Below are 18,138 nucleotides of genomic sequence, written 5' to 3' on the forward strand. Positions count from 1 at the left end.
TACGTACAGAGCTAGTGTGAGTCGTACGACGACACCCCGCTGCGGTTATGTATACTCTCGCTATGCAACTACTTCAAATTAAACGCGCACCCTTTTTTTGCTCAATAGACGTTATATGTAGCATTGTTTCATTGCAATAACCGGAGTTATGATGAACACTAGGCTTGCCAGTAGCTACTGGTTAGGTGGCTTTCATGTGACGAGGACCTAATAATTTCGTCTGGGGTTTCGAATTTTCAGATGGGCATTCATGTAATAGTTACACTTGCAGCTTATCGATTTTCTAGCGCTCTAAGTGACAACGTGAGCCGTTGTAAATTTACGATTTTAGCACTCCCCACATATGCTAACTGGTTTTTATTTAACAGAATGTATGGTAATACAGCATCAATTACAAAAATGAAAACATCCCCATGGCATTTTAATATATGACGTGATCTGCGAGCGAATTTTTCAGAAGTCTACAGTTAAAGGTAACGTCCAGTCTGCTGCTTGGTTACGTATACGTCGCATCTGTCGTTTGCTGGAATATTAAGTTGGACTAGCCCAATCATAATCTTGCGAACGATGATGGCGCCCGACCTTCTACATTTAAAAACCTTGATGGGTGGATTAATATGGTAGAAAAGTGACTGTCTATTAGTATGTTTACTCTGTCTGCAATGGGAAGGTTATGTGTTTATTACCATAAATCGGGGAATAGTATGATTGCATTTGTAATTAGGAAGTTTGCTCATGCACCAAAAGAGGCTATTGCAAAGAACCTGGAGCAAAGCAGGATGATGAAACATAAAGTTCATTTTGATTATAATTATTATTATATTACATATGGTGCAAATTACCTGAAGATGCATAATTTTTTTAGTGTGCACCGCCGTGGAAGAAACACCAAGTTCACGGTCAATTTTAACCCTTGATTCACTTGTATCGCAATTCTGAATCAGCTAGATTGCCCAAGAAATGCGAAATCCAGCCACACGCATTTGTGTATTTGATTTATATTTCACTGCTTTCTTCATTGTGATCCATATTCACACATCGTTCTTACGCATGAAACATTTGTAAGAGTGCACAACAGTGACACCCCATATTGGACGTTTCACTAGTGAGGCTACCTGTAAATGACAAACAAAACTTACGAACAAAAAAGAAAGTGTACCATTTCTTTCACACATCAATAATGAAATGTTAGTTGCAATGTCCCTCTTGGCATTTTTTCTTCATCGCTTTTCGGTCCAGCAGCTTCACGACAAACGCATTTCATTTTTCCGCCCCAAGATTCCGCGTCTATGCTTTAAATTGGCATCACTTGCTTCGTAACATTTTTGCAACGTGACATGAGTTCAAGACATGTATAGCCACATTATAGACTCCCTTCTACAATGACAAAATCAATTAGGAATACCCTTAGTATGCGTCACAAACGCCAGTCCTTTGGCGAGAAGCATGCTTACGGTCAAGGGCAAAGTAAGTGTGTAAACGCTAGCTTTCCTCGATGGAGGCAACTTATGCGTTTGCCCATCCTTAAGGTAGCAACGGCGTGTAAAGGAAGTGCTGTTTGTCTCAAGCGACTTTCTCTTTTTAATTTCTGGTCGTTGACTATCACAACAACTCAGACGTACTTTGGCCGTATACGGTGAGGTGCACTTGACTTTGCTTATCAAGGCACTGAAGAAAGAAAAAAAGAAAGAAAGAAAGAAAAAAGAAAGAAATAAATAAAGAAAGAAGAAAGAAAGAAAGAAAGAAAGAAAGGAAGGAAGAAGCAAGAAAGAAGAAAGAAAGGAAGAAAGAAACAAACAAAGAAAGAAAGAAAGAACCACACGGCGATAAATAAAGAAATATATTTGAGCTCAATTTCATAAGGCACACGGCAACTGTGAGCAAACTTTGACTAGATGATTCGTATCCTACAGCGGCAGTGCTTAATGAAGCTTACAGCTTTAGTTGGCATGGTTTTGTAATTCTATACAAAAAGCTGACATTTGTTGGTCGGTCACCAGTCCTCAAAATATAGTAGTTTAGGAAGACACATCCTTGCATTTGCAACTTTTCGATCAAGGCTTTCAAGGGCGCTGGTTACAGCTTAAAGGTCCCACAGGGTCGATTTCGTCACTTCCATTTCAGTAGCCACGTTGCCATTTGGTCTGTCCTGCTTCGCTTATTTGGATCCTTGCATGCCCTTGAAGCGGCGATTTATAAAAGATGTTGTAATCCGTGGTTATTGGTTCTGTTCCACTTTAATTGCGATACGATGTCCCACGCAATCGAACTGACGGCAAAACTATAGTTTATTTGCGATTGCATAACATCAATGCCAAAGTGACAGCAACGTATAACGATGCTAAAATGGGGTTCATCTTTGTAAGAGATATACAATGTGGGCAACGCAACCTAGCGGACTTTTAGAAATTGGAACGCGCTAGACAAAATAGTCCGAAATAGGTGCATTATAATGCATTAGAATAGCCCTTGAAGTTATCTGATCGTTTACATTTCGGGAAAGCATTTTGCTTCTTGGGAGCTATTTCCTGTTAAACGTGCATTGCGTTGAACACTTTCTATTCTTCATTGTTAACGCGGCATTTTCCAGTGCGTTAAGATGCTTAAATATGGGCAGAGAAGAAAAGGCAAAACAGAAGGAGCGTTGGATAGAAACCATGGAGCGTTCTACTGTCCTATATTTTGTTCTCTGTCCCATCTTCAAATTTTCCTTCTCGCGCTGGTAAATGTCACTGAAGAAGTCCCAACTAGTCCAATTTCGCGCTTTAAATGCATCGTTGTTGTTTTTTTTTTTTTTCGCCATTGGGGAAGTCCTGGCATCTCCTTCAGTTCTTGGCACCGATGACGCAAGCAACACTCCTGTTACTGAGACGTCCATCGGGCAAATGCGCGAGCTCGTGACGCACGGCGTGACACCAAATGACCGACCGGGAGGGACATCGGCGTCCTGACACCCCTGCGCCGAGAAGCGACCAGCGGTCAGCGCCGGCCATTTCGCGCGGCTCACGTCTGCATTCCCAGGGGCGACCCGAGGAGGGGGGGACGGGCCACGGCAGCACCGCTGCTCGGAAGCAAGAGGCGGAAACCTGCTCACCTGGGCTCCCAGCGCCAGCGGCGCTCGCTCCGCAGACGACGACCAGGTGCCACGCCACGGCCAGCGCGGCGATGCACCCGCCGGCGAACGACGTAATCCTCATGGTAACGCACTGCGGTCCTGCACCGCACGGCTCGAACCAGGGCGCGGCCACGAACGCGTCAGGCTTGGTGGCGACGGTGTCTCGGCGGTCTCCATGGGACCCGACGACGGCTGGGCCAGCCGAACTCGCGCGGCATTATCGTTCTTTGGCTCTCGCTTCTTGGGCTTCCCGCGGCGGCGTCGGTCCTCGCGGCCCCGCCGGCCAAGACGGTAAGAGGGTGAGGGGGCCTGAGGGGGGAGGGGGGACGTAAGGGCGGAGGACCTGACCGTACAGCGTTTGCGACGGTCGGCCCCTTCTGACGCTACGGCATTCCAAACAGGTTTTGCTCCCGAAGAAGAGGAGGGAACGGCGCGCTGCCGTTTCTTACCTCGGCGATCGCCTTCTTTCTTTCGAGGGATGGGAGGATTAAATGAGCGAGGGGCGGGAAAACACATATGCTCAATTTCCTATCACGAAGTTATTTGGTAAAGCTGTCTGCATGTGAGCGTGGGATATAGTTTTTTTTATAGCGTGGCTGGGATGCCAAACACACACATTTATTTATTTATATTTCATAGAGAAAGGATGTCGCCGGAATTTCATGCATGTGGAGTCAAGCATGTGAAGAGTATTTCATGGACTGGCATACGTAATGCCATTCAGCTGCAGGGTAACAATGATCCAGGTCCCGTATTCCCAAAAACATCTTAAGGTAAAAATTTTCTCTTAGGAAATATTTTAGCCAATCACGATGAGGGAAAAACCATCAGCGAAAGAGAACGTCTGTTTATTCGACCCAAGCGCTCTCCGCCCTGTGTTTCGTCTATACTTATAGCAGTAGCTTTATTGCACAGACTGTCAAATATGCACAAATAAAAGCTACACCCGAAACCAGTTGGAGCAGCCCATCCGCTCGAACATTTTTTTTCTCTTTCTATTGATGTCCAGCTTTAAAAAGATTTTTTCAAGAACACGTATGCATACACAAGTTGTACCGGAAGCCTCGTTGTGGTCGGCCCGCTACTGTCTGTGCTACTACCTGCACCATTTTACTCTTTGCTGTGTCAATGTCTGCATTGTGGTTTTTTTTTTCTCGTTTTTGTGCTATTGTGCACCTCTGCAGCACATCATTACTCTCAGTACACCACTAAGCAACGTCGCTCTTTTCGGCGTCAACGGCACTGCACCTTCTCCGCATTGGCCATAATCAAACGCCACCGAACGTGACTTACTCCTCACCCCAAGCAGCGCACAGAGAGCACCCAGGCTACCTCAAAAACAGGACTGCATAGCGAACACCTCGTCCGACGTCGAGCGTGTAGGAACCGAACCGGGCTGTTCCACCCAGACGGCTGTTAATCCGATGGGCAAGGCAGACCCTCGCCGGCGCACAGCGGGCAGCAACCAATCTGCATTTTTTTTTCTCTCTATCGTAGTTGCTTGTCTTCAGGGAGAAATTTCCCTTCGGCCACTGCTTCCACCCCTTTGGCTGTTGCATTGACGAGCCACTTCCTCGCGAAGAAGGTTCCCGCTGGCGGCCTTGCCCACCGAGTTTCCTCCTCGCAGCCTGGCAGAACGTCGGCGACGAGAAGCGAACTCGCCTTGCGTGGCCGACGCACCTGCCTGTCGATTCATTCCGCCCATAAACGAGGGGTCGCCGGGGGTTCAAGGGCTTGCTTAACACACCCGGTGTGATGCGCGAACTCGTGAACGGAAACAAATGGTTTAGTGGAGGCGAGAAAGCGGACAATGACATGACTATGAATCATGGTTCAGTGGGGTGAAATTGTTGAATTACTTATTATTATTATTATTATTATTATTATTATTATTATTATTATTATTATTATTATTATTATTATTATTATTATTATTATTATTATTATTATTATTATTATTATTATTATTATTATTATTATTATTATTATTATTATTAAATTTGAGTACACAAACCTACAGGGGCACATGGGAAATACGGAGGGGGCAGGTTGACAAGTGCCACATGGAGGAGCCCAAAGCCTGTGTACTTTTTCTGTACGAGGGAAGAGATTAGGAAATTAATGTGGGAGGAATGAAAAAAAAGTGACCGAATAACATAAACGGGGACAAAAATAACCGTTAACCTTAAAAAAATGTCTATAGTTCGCTAGAAGCAAGTTTTTAGAAAGCACAACTATTGGTTGTCGAGATCTGATGTAATTGTGGAGTGCATTTTGTTGTGTGTGCGTGAGCCATTATACAATTCAACGTTGTGGTTTGATAAAGTCGTTTCGCTCCAGAGAAGCGATGATTTCTGAAAAGCTTTGGTACATGCAGGAGCGTACTGCACTGAGTTATTAAATACCTGAAATCAAACTCTGTGATATACAAAGTAGCAATTCCTTAAGTAAGATGAGGGGGGCACACCGGTTTCTGTGCTGCGACAAGGTAAACTGGGTCAGAGTAACCAGAAGACCAAACGAAGTTGCAATGTTGTTTCTTTTTTTCTTTCCTATTGTCATTATTTCAAAGAGGCGTTGAAGTTTTTTTGGTATACAGGTACTCCTCGTCACATGGGAAACAAAGTGAAAGTTATGTTGCAAAGCGATACGATTGAGGAAACACGACCGAAAAACATTTGTCTTTCAGACCAATGCCTCCTCTATTTTATCAATGCCAGCCAGATGCGCCCAGCCCAGCCGTTCGCAACCCTCTCCTGTACTCCTATCCTGTTCTCGCCCACCTTCCAGTCTTCGCGAGTGCTTTGCGGTCATGGTAGAGAAAGCACCCCGTTCAGTGCCTCACGACTGAAGTTATACGAATGATTTATTCTTCCATGCCCCATGAACGATCCGAAACGTACGGCGACGATCCAGGAGACTGAGAGAGGCGCTCGTTCCCCGCGCACCCAGGCACAGCCCGCGCAGCAGCCACTCGGACAGCAGCGGTCGAGTGCCATCTAGAATATCCTCACTCAACTGCAGTTTGCATGTACTTCTATGAGACAGCGCCATCTATTATACTGTTCGGGAGATACTGCTGGTTACGCCTGACGCGGGACAAGGTGAAGTAACTGGTGACGGTTCGGCTGCCTATGACAAAACTTTTTTAGGAGCTTCGCTCCTAAAAAAAGTTTCGTCATCGGCAGCCGAACTCATGACCTCTGGACCCGCAGCAACAGATGCAGGGCAAGCTACCTTCTGTGCGATGGTCACATCATTTCAGCCCTTAAAAAAGACGCATTTTATATCTACCACAGTCCTGTCAGCGTTCTTGCTAAAGTGCAGTAATTTATTTATTATTTTATTTATTACGTACTGCTGACCTGTTTACCAGGTCTTAGCAGAAATGGACAGAAATGTTTACTACAAAAAACATAATTGACATCACACAGCATACTGAGAGTGGTTACAATTCAACAATTTTATATTAATTTACAAAAAAACCAAAGAAAAACGTTACAACAGTGACATAGCTTTGCTGACTGAAACGTACTAAAAAATGGAAGCATTGCGTAACTCTGGACTGCATGACTGTACAAAAAACTGTTAGTGTTTATTGAGAGCATGTAGAAATAAATCAACTGTTGGACACTGTACAGCATCGGGTGATAGGCAATTTCACTCACGGGTAGTTGTTGGTAAAAATGAATACCTGAATGTGTCTGTGCATCGCGACCACGGCATCCAGGATTAGCTCCTTCAACGCGTCGTTTCTAAAAGCATCCGTCTCATTCGGCGCGTATATAGTATGAGTATGTGAAATTTCGTCACCGCCAAACACACACCAAGGTGGCGAGCTTACCCCATGCGTCGGTTTCAGTTATAGCTTTCATCCATACAAAAAGTTGGCAGATCCCACGTACAGTGGAAATCGAAGATATGCGGAGTACGAATGTGAAAAGTTGATATATGTCACTTTAAAATCAGCACGACGTTACGAGGTGGAGGCAAATGATGCTGTGTATGACTTCCGTGTCATGATTATCATGTCTGGATGTGTCGTTTACCTTCGTCATCTATTCACGTCACGTAATACCAAATTTGGCATATGTTGATTGATCGATATGTGGGGTTTAACGTCCCAAAACTACCACATGATTATGAGAGACGCCGTAGTGGAGGGCTCCGGAAATTTCGACCACTTGGGGTTCTTTAACGTGCACCCACATCTGAGCACACGGGCCTACAACATTTCCGCCTCCACCGGAAATGCAGTCGCCGCAGCCGGGATTTGAACCCGCGACCTGCGCGTCAGCAGCCGAGTACCTTAGCCACTAGACCACCACGGTGGGGCAAATTTGGCATATGTGAAGCAAGCGAAACGGCCTCGAGCGCATCATCAGTGTGGCATGTAGTCATGTTGTTACATGACACGCATGCTGTGATTATCATGTTTGTTTGTGTTATTACCTAGATCGTCTATTCGCGTCACGTAATGCCGAGTTTGGTACAAGTGAAGCTAGCGAAACTGCCGCGAGCGCATAATGAGCGTAGCATGTAGTCATATTGTTACATGGCACGCATCTCACGTTTATCATGTTTGCAGCAGTATCATACTTTCGTCATCCATTCACGTTCCGTAATACCATATTTGGTATAAATGAAGCCAGCGAAACGCCCGCCAGCGCAGTGAGCATGGTATGTAGTCATGTTGTTACATGACACGCATCTCATGATTATCATATGTTTGCACCAGTCACATACCTTCGTCATCCATTCACGTACTGTAATACCAAATTTGGCATATGTGACGCTAGCGAAACGGCCGCGAGCGCATCATGAGCGTGGCATGTAGTCATGTTGTTACATGACACGCATATCATAATTTCCATGTTAGGGTCTGTCGCTTGTGTTTGCCATGCAATTATGCCATACCATACCAGTTTTGCAACATACCATGTGAACGAAACCAACGCAAGAGCTGCAGGACCATGAAATGTAAATCATGGCGTTCATGACATACATGTCATGATTTTCATGCTATGACTAGTCAAATATGTTCCTTATACAGTCATGTCACGTCACACCGTTTGGTATCGATACCATTATCGAAACGGCCAGGAGAGCTGAAAGTAATAGGCGGCTAGATAGACAGACAGATAGATAGATAGATAGATAGATAGATAGATAGATAGATAGATAGATAGATAGATAGATAGATAGATAGATAGATAGATAGATAGATAGATAGATAGATAGATAGATAGATAGATGTATAGATAGATAGATGGATAGATGGATAGATGGATGGATAGATAGATAGATAGATAGATAGATAGATAGATAGATAGATAGATAGATAGATAGATAGATAGATAGATAGATAGATAGATAGATAGATAGATAATACCTTTTATTTCTTCAAATAAAACAGTACATGCGACTAGGCCTGCCAAAGCCAATTGGTGGCTTGAGTGGCAGAGCCTGGCAGACAGGAAAACAAACCGGGCGCGTTACAAGATTGTATTTTATGGCCTAAGAGGAATGATAGGACAAAAAAACAACGTGCATATAAGATTAGAAACAACAGGGCATACAAGCAATAGTTACAAGCATTATACAATAGCTACAGCAATTGAAAGTGAAAAGGTGTAAAGGAAAAAAGAAAGAATTAGAGCAAATGCTTCTTAAGCAAAGTAACACACTGGATAATTGTGCAGCATCATGCTTGCGAATGAGTGTATATGAAATAACACACGACATGCATTACAATTGTAGACAGATACGCCGTAGCAGTCTCTTTAATTTGTATTTTGTTTTTGTGCGAAAAATGCTGGGGGAAAGTACATTAAAATAGGTTGATACATAATGGGCTCGTATTCTAGTTCCATACTTTGTTGAACACCGCGGCCTCCAGTAACGTACTTTGGGCCTTAAAGAACGAGAAGTAACATACGGAACCAGGAATTCTTTGGACCAGAAATGTTTTAAAACAACCGTTTGAATTAACAGATCATTGAAGTTTGGCATAAACAGCGTTTTGAAAATGTCTTTCTCAGAATTAATGTTCAGGTCGTAAGATATACTTTTTAAAATCGAACGCAATATTCTGTTAATTCTATTGTGCCAACGGACAGCACAGTGTCCGTAAATGGTTATTCCGTAACGCAGTATGCTGTAACCTAAAGCGTGTGCTATCATCTTACGTACTGAAAACAGCATGTTGTATCTTATGTTATATAATAGACAAGACACAGCGCGAAGTCTTTTGCAAACATAGGCGAGATGACTATTTCAGGAAAGGTTGCTGTCAATGTATAAGCCAAGGTATTTCCCAACAGATGAATACTGTAATGGACTACAAGAGCAGGATGAACAGTTGATAGATAGATACGCCCAAAGTCGCCGAAGTTCGCTAAGGAATGCTTGGCATTTAAAAAAATTCACAGCATATCCACGGAGTGAATGATGGTGAGTGGGCTGAAGCGTCTGTCACCTGCCTACCTGTCTGTCTGTCCGCCTGTCCATCCGTCCGTCCACCCATCCGTTCGTCAAATATACGAAAACCTCTAACGCCAGCTACTGATATTATTTCCATGGACGTATACACACAGAGCCATCTATTGATAAATACATAAACTAGAGGTGGGTATATACTACTACTACTACTACTACTACTGATTTGATTTGATATGTGGGGTTTAACGTCCCAAAACCACCATATGATTATGAGAGACGCCGTAGTGGAGGGCTCCGGAAATTTCGACCACCTGGGGTTCTTTAACGTGCACCCAAATCTGAGCACACGGGCCTACAACATTTCCGCCTCCATCGGAAATGCAGCCGCCGCAGCCGGGATTCGAACCCGCGACCTGCGGGTCAGTAGCCGAGTACCTTAGCCACTAGACCACCGCGGCGGGGCACTACTTCTGTACTACTGCTACTACTACAGAGGAGAGAACGACCCACACCCTAAGGAGGTTTGCCCCTAAAAATAGCTCTGCAGCACATAAAGCAACGAGCTCGTTTCGTCTGGATCTTATAGACCATTCTATCGGGTGAGGAGGACCGAACTCGCAACCAACGCCTTCCTGCTTTCTGGAGCGTACAGACAGTGCGGAGTGTACTGGCTGGTGCTCGGATGAGTGGCGTTGTCGAACAATTTAGCATATTTAAAGTAGAACTGCGGGTTTCTGCTGTTTTATTGCGATACCAGCCAACGATATGTCAACGGGTAGCCACTGTGCCTCTTTAACTGTTCTAAGAAATACAGAGAAATATCACAGCATATCCACGAAGTGAATGAGAACGACTGGGGCGGAGCTCTCCCTAGGGAGGTTAATCTGCCTAGTCGATCATCAAACTAAAGAGTGAAAAACACTGTGTCTTGTATTCAAATCAACTTTTAGTGTTGTTGGAGAAGACGGATGGCTTGTGGCGTCCCTTGAATTTGACGGATGGACGGACAGACTGACGGACGCTTCGCCCCACTAAATCATTCACTCCATGGATATGTGGTGACATCGTTTTTATCGACATGTAATGCAATTTTATGACCTTGAAAACTGGCTACTACGACGAAACGGGACGTATGACCCATGACATACTGAAAAAACCGGAGCATATCGACGAGGTCAATAATGACGAGTGGGGCGAAGCTCTCCGCATGGATGCACGCACGGACGGACGGATGGACGAACGGATGGATGGACTGATGGACGGCTACTGCCAGTATATGGTTGCACACTGGCTACTACTAGTACGGCGACATGGGACATACGACCCATGGCGTAAGGAGCTTCACCCCTAAAAAGAAGCTGCCCTCTGAATAGCATGCGGCACGCATCACCAAACGCGCAGCGCTTGCGGTTACTTCGTGGTACACATCGTTTGTGTTACGTGACAAGTTCTATTTCGGCAAGTGCCGCAATATACTCGCAATGCCCAGTGTTTTTACTCGGCCAAACGATAATCGGACACGGTTTGATTGACGACCAAACACAAAGCGGTGCAGTGCAGCCCTGTCAGTTACAAAACATATAAGCACCACTCGTGTAGCCACCTGTGTTGTTTTAGCTTCGTTTTATTATTATATTTTAGTATGATAGGTTTGATCAAAACAACTAGGCTCGTACCTCGGCTCAACAGGGTGATCAATGTAGTTGATGTGGTTGTGTTAACACGGTCGAGAAACCCATCACTTCGCAGCGGGGTAAGAAGCACGAGAAATTTCATTTGTTCTGCGCACTGGCCTTCTGCAACCCAAACATTCACTGCATTTATATGAGAATTACGTGGCGGAAACGTCGTCGTGAGTGCATACAACTTAAGCAAGATGGTGGGATGTATCACGCACGCTGTGCGATATGAAAGTTGTATCGTGAAGAAAAAAGGGGGAGGAGTCTCTCACTTTGTATTTAAAACAACCTCGGGAAGACAATTTTTCGCGTGGTCAATAACCATGTCTGGTAAGTGGCGTAATGATATACAACATAGCTATTTCTCTAAGAGCAAAACGAAATAAAACCACATTTTTGTGGCTGTCTATTAATTATATAACTGTCAATTTCGTTGCTTAGCTTTGCGAACGACAACCAAGATTTCGCAAAAGCCGTACAACTGGTAGACAAAATTATTTTTAAAAAATAAACGCAAAATCGCTCTTATGCCGATCATAGGCTTGAGCTCAATAGGGGCGTAACTATCTTCACTTTATCACCGCCGCAATCCAATCAAACGCCACGACTCTAAGAAGGAAAAAAAAAAAGAGCGCTGGAATAATAAACTTAGCATTGCTTTTTGTGTACCAGCGTCCAGTTCAATTTAGTCCACACCGCTGAGCGATAAACAAGCAAGTAATAAGGGTTCAAGGGTTCGGCAAGTAATAAGGTCGAGTGAAAAATAGACAAGAGTTTGTGAGCATGAAACTTATGCCGTCATCGCCCAGAAATAGCAACTGCGTGCTCACGCACGGTTGGTAGTCGCTGCGACAGTACAAACAAACCCCGAGTGAAGAAATGAAGTTAAATAGTATTACAGCGCAGCAAGAAAATTCACTGTATCTTCAAAGGGTGCCAGCACTTCCTTGCCCCGCTCCAACGGGTTGAAATATTCCTACGTTTTTACAACAGAAAGAGCTCCGAAAACATACGACACCGACCACTTGCGACACCTTCGTGCCGTCGCATATGATCATATTTGACCCCGAGCTGATGAAAAGCTCTCCGGACGTTCCACAGACTAATTTTATACATATACTGCTGCATTTGAGATGAAATGCAGCACGTGAGAACGAAAAACACCGACTGCAACTGCTACAATGTGAATACATTCCATAAATATGCGGAGCTTCGCACGCTCCACTGGGTTGCCAGACCAGGGACGGCACCGCTCGGTAGGCAATATGGCGACCACGTTAAAAAGGTCTATAGTCTGGCTAACATTCCTATTATGGGCGAGAGAAGCGCAATCTGCTGACCATTGTGACGCTAGCGTTCGGTTGCAGTCGTGTCTTGCACGATGCTCGAAGTTTTTGGGGCGTTGGTCGTTTCCTCTTGTGTAAATGGTATGTTGTAGTAGCCGCCTCTAGTTAGTTTTAGGAATCGCTCACCAGATGACGCTGTGTGTACATCTATTTGGAAATACTATCATTATATGGTGTTACGGGTTTTCTTATAGTTGACGATTAAAGAGGATGGAGGGACGGGCGTATGGACGATTCACGGTTTACCGATGAAACGCCCCGAAGCTTTCCCCACTCAACATCATTCACTTCATGAATAGGCTTTGATTTTCTAAATGCAAAGCATTTCATTGCGTACTTCAGGCACGCCCCGCCACGGTGATCTAGTGGCTAAGGTACTCGGCTGCTGACCCGCAGGTCGCGGGATCAAATCCCGATTGTGGCGGCTGCGATTTCCGATGGAGGCGTAAATGTTGTAAGCCTGTGTACTCAGATTTGGATGCACGTTAAAGAACCCCAGGTGGTCGAAATTTCCCGAGCCCTCCACTACGGCGTCTCTCATAATCATATGGTGGTTTTGAGACGTTAAACCCCACAAATCAAATCAATCAAAAACTTCGGGCACTTTGAGCATCCATCCATCCATCTATCCATCCGTCCATACGTCCCCATCACCCCCTTGGGGTAAACCAAAATTAGTAGGGGAGGAAAAGGTTTGATGAACGTGACTCACTGGTCATGACATGGATAATGTCCCAATTCCGTTGCGTACATCATCAAACCTTTTCCGCCAGGCGTGTGGCACATACCTACTGGCGGGTATGTGCCACAAGTGATGGATAGTTTATATCTGCTCAGGAGCGGCGAGAACAAACATTCGCAATTTTATACAAGTAGGGTGTTGATGTGAGCGTCTTTTTTGAGGGTAATTTGAGCGTCAAAAAAAAAAAAAACTGACAGGAACAGCATTGACCCGAGGATTGCAAAGATTAAATTTCAAGGGTCCCAGCAGGAACGGAATCCCAGCATTCTGCGTGGCGATCAAGTATATCCTACCACAGAGCCATGCCAGGTTTCGAAACTACATTTCAAATAGACCCAAATCATCGTTAAACGTCAATTGTGGTTGCAATGCCGACTTTCCAATTTTATAAACATCATATCTGTACTCCTATGATACGTTGGGTTAACGTCACGTTGGGTTAACGTCACTTGCAGTGAAGTGTCATGCACTGAAATTGATATATGTAGCAGTGTCTGGGGTTATCATCTTCGCTAGCACAAGTGCTACTTATCAGCCTACCGCTTCTGGTGTTGCTAACACTCATGTTCTTGTTTGCATCGTTACGCAAGTGTAAACAACCCGCTATATCACCTTCAGTGGCGGTGGGCACAATTGTACATAACAACTTCGGAGGCAAGTCACGCACCTCGTGTTTCTTCGAATATTTTGAAAAGCGGCGTGCACATTACCGCAGGGTTCCTTAGTGTAGAGAAAGCACTCATTTAACTTGGTTTTTCACATTATATCAGAGCATAACTTTGCTGGAAACACTAATGAGTTCTGCGACAGCTCGACGAGCTGCGTTCCAGGACCAATGTCACGGGAAATCTTTTTTCTTCGCTGGAAATGAGCACTGCCGAGGAACAAACTGCACGTACTATTGAGGCCTAATATTTAATTATTTTTGTGCAAGGATTCAAACTCACTGATTGCAGCATAATTAGACGTATAATTACACGCAAACTAACATAAAATGCTGAAACCCGAAAGGACAGCACATTGCTTCATTTTCTTACTTGTAATGTAATACTCACATTACTCAGTGCCCTGGAAATATACCACGTGAAGTTTACGCATTTGCAGACAGGCACGATCCTAATTTGCGATAAAACATATGCGACTGCTCAACATTATGACAACATATGTCTCTGCGTACGTTTGTGCCTAATTCAAGCGTCATTTCGTAACGTTTCGCTAATTGCAACACAGGTTCCCTCCGGATGCTTTGCGTAACTTCAATTCGCAAGGTACGTGGAATCTGCCCAACTTTATTATTAGTGAGTGAAAAATTGCATTTTAAAATGTAACTATGGTGTCATTTTCAGACTGCCGCTGATGTAGGCCGAATAACAGAGGAGGAATAACCCCTCCCCCCTCCCCCCTCCCTCACACACGCACGCACACACATATGTACGTGCGCGTGCTTGTATGAGGGTATTTTATAGAAATATTCAATGGGAATACACTTACCAGAGGTGTAAGCACAAGAACGCAGAAGTAGGGGTAAATTTGTCTTTACTGATTTCAATGATTTTTTAAAGCAAATTTGTCTTGCCTATTTTTTTTTGTTAATAATCAACAAACCATTATTAGCAAACGAAGCAGTCGCGTGAAAAGCAGTCCCTTGTAATGGTGATAGCGCTTTACGATAAGATAGATGTTTTTGACGAAACAACAAGAACAACAAGAACAACAACAACAACAACAACAACAACAACAACAACAACAACAACAACAACAACAACAACAACAACAACAACAACAACAACAGGACTACTACCGGTACTTTTATTTCATTACGCCTAAACAATTTGGGGTCCTCTGCTGCGGAGACCAATATTGTTGTGACATATCAATTGTGGGCGTCAACCTAAAAGAACAAACGACACTTGATAAGAACTACAGGAAGCATCAACTTTGAAGAGTGATTTTTACATTCACCTATTCATTCACGTAGGAATTGCCACTTTTTCAAATGAACACTCCGGTTCACAGTTCCTAACATTTAATTTTTATCACTGTTCCGAGCATTATAATCTCACTTCAATCGCAGAAATAATAAGCAAGTAAATGAACCATGCTAGGGTGACCTAGAGTAGGTAATTCTAACCGTGCTTAGCCCGGACGATATTTACCTAAAGAAGCAGCTACGCGAGCTGGTGCCGCCACGCAGCGGGCAATTCTTGACTTGCACCGTCACTGCCACGCTTGGCCTCCAAGCTGGCGCGCATATATAATTGTTGCTTCTCTCGGAGGCTGGGCGTCTGCTCTACTTTCTGCCACCTGGCTCACCAGATGGCGCTAACGTGCTTATTTTACAAGGTCTAGGCAGTGAGTATGTCGGTTTGTCGGTAATAAATAGTACTGCTATGAAACGAACAAAGTAGGCACAAGTTATTTTTCAAGTGCTTCAATAATGCGAACATTCGACGACCAATGTGGCTCATACCTACAGAACTTTCCCTACAACCACGGAGGAAGGAAAAAATATTCCTTCCATGCCTATAACCAAGTCTGATACAATGCTGACCGAAATTCGCAGACGTCGTGATCTAAGCTCTCCCAGCTCTACGTACGAGTAAATTTTGAACATAATTCCTTTAAGTGGAGTGCTTGGGCAAGACGTTCATGGCTCGCTCCCTGTCCAATATTCAGCTTGAGTACTGTTCACTAAAAACAATTAATTGAAGTTTTTGGCAAAATGTCTTTCAATGAACCGGGAATTATGTAGTAGTAGTAATAGACTTTTATTCAGCCGCAATGTTAGAACTTGATCAGTTCTATGCAACAGCGATGTCACGCAGTCACTTTTGGTTGTGATCGGGCTTGCTACAGATCCGATTTCTCGATCGTGGTTTGCTGCTTTCTGCAAGCTGTAGGAGACAGCCAGGTGTAGTTAAAACATTTCTTCCAAATCGGGTTTACTTTCGATCAGTGGTGTAACGTTTTACACTAGTATTTATTTTTTTTAATCATACCATACATAATCGGACTCGTTTTCGAAAGCACGAAAAAAAGTCCGTTGTGACAAAATCACCATCACTGCTAAGTACAATTGCTAATACTAATACTAATAGTGATACATCATATCTACACTCGGTGTAGCGAATGGATCGAAATTAAGATCTTGACAAACAAATCCGCATGCGCTGCAAAATACAATTTTCGTTCATTTATCCTCGTCGCAGTGCAACCATTGTATGCGCTGAAGCATGCGACTTCTAATGTTGCGAATTATACCGAAAGCGAATGTACCATATCTACACGACTATAACGCACCCTCAGTCGTAACAATCATGCGAAATTACTCACTTACACTCGAAAAAAAGAAAGAAAGAATTTGATGCTGATATCGCTTTAAAACGACAAAAATTCGCAGTGGTCCACAATTTCAAAAACTCGTAAGCGCCATTTTTTATTGACTTTTTTAAACAGTGGCCCAAGAAATACAATTGCAGGGTTTATGCAATGGTTTCTTATAGAATCAGAGGAGCGTAGCTAAATGCTTTTTCGGGGAGGATGGAGGGAGCGGAGATTTATATTTTACGTATGATCGTGTGTACGTTTGTAAGTGTACATGCATAAATGCGCACGCAAAATTAGCACGCAATCCCCCTTGGCTACGCTCCTATTGAGTCCTATTTGTTCGCGGCCCTTGTGTAAGAGTTCGCTGCCATGACTCCAAAACAAAAATTCACATTAGATAAAGCTCTGAATGCCTACCAGCGTAAACGTCTCTGTGCTCGTGTTTTGGTTGAAAATGGCCCGAGCGCACGTTTATAACTAAGGAAGCGCGTTCTAAGTCACACATAAACGTCCCCTTCACTCTCCGACTTGGGTTTGCTTCACTGCACAACAAATATGTCTCACCGCATTACGATATGCAGGCTTTACTGCAATACTTTACTGTATTGCAAAAAAAGCAAACTAATAATGGAGAATGTGCTAATCATTTCAGTTTGCGTTTACACTATACCGATGCTGTCAGGTCCTGATAAAACAAGATGCACGGAAAGCTTTATAAAAAGAGACCTTATGTATATTTGCAAGTAAATTAAGTCGGATTAACACACGTCACGCTTGAACAGCGGCACAACCCGATTTGGAATGTTTATTATAATGCCGGTTTGCTGGATAGCGTAGCTAGGTTTCAAAATGAAAGATCGATGCAATGCAGTAGAGTATTGCGGTAAAGCGTACATAACGTAATGTGGTGAGACGCGTTTGCTGTGCAGTGAAGAAAACCCGAATCGGAGAGGGGGGTGGGTGCATTTATATATGACAGAAAAAACAAAATACGCGATAGTAAGTAGAAGCAGTCTAAGAGGCAGGCAGAGCTCAGGAGCCGTCTCCCTTAAATTAACGCTCATCCTTTTGCCAGCGTTTTCCTTATTCGCTGTGGACCCTTTTCATAATTTGCAAGTGCGCTTTTCTGCACAGCATAACTGAACAGGTACTGGCGGCACCTGTTTCGCTTCAAGCGGAGACGCGCTCCTAGTTGAACGTGCTGGCGCTTGCATATTATGAGTGTTTAAACCAAGAGAGGCGGCTCAACATTTTCTACGTCACTGCGTAAGCAAACCACTTGTGAGCTATTTGCGCTAAATGACGAGCCACCGTTAGTCGTTCAAACTGCGTAACAAGAAAGCTAACTTTAAAATATCGAAAAGGATTTGTTATCTTTTTACTTGATGCTAAAGCCGAGCTGTGCTGCTCAAAAATAATACCTGGGGTTTTATGTCCTAATAACCACGATATAAGAATGAAAAGATGCCATAGCGAAGGTCTTCGGAA

The 18,138-nt window shown here is 43.9% G+C and overlaps 1 protein-coding gene across 1 annotated transcript in view; it reads right to left on the reverse strand.

Annotated features, from left to right (window-relative positions):
• Positions 1 to 3,387, reverse strand: part of LOC119171881 (uncharacterized) — a 67,243-nt gene extending 63,856 nt beyond the window's left edge. The window contains exon 1 of the mRNA XM_037422748.2: positions 3,095 to 3,387. Coding sequence (XP_037278645.2) covers positions 3,095 to 3,197 — 103 coding nt within the window. The 5' untranslated portion in view covers positions 3,198 to 3,387. The remainder of the gene's footprint in view (positions 1 to 3,094) is intronic.
• Positions 3,388 to 18,138: the final 14,751 nt, after the last annotated feature.

Source organism: Rhipicephalus microplus, chromosome 4, assembly GCF_043290135.1.
Source record: "Rhipicephalus microplus isolate Deutch F79 chromosome 4, USDA_Rmic, whole genome shotgun sequence".
NCBI classification, from domain to species: domain Eukaryota; kingdom Metazoa; phylum Arthropoda; class Arachnida; order Ixodida; family Ixodidae; genus Rhipicephalus; species Rhipicephalus microplus.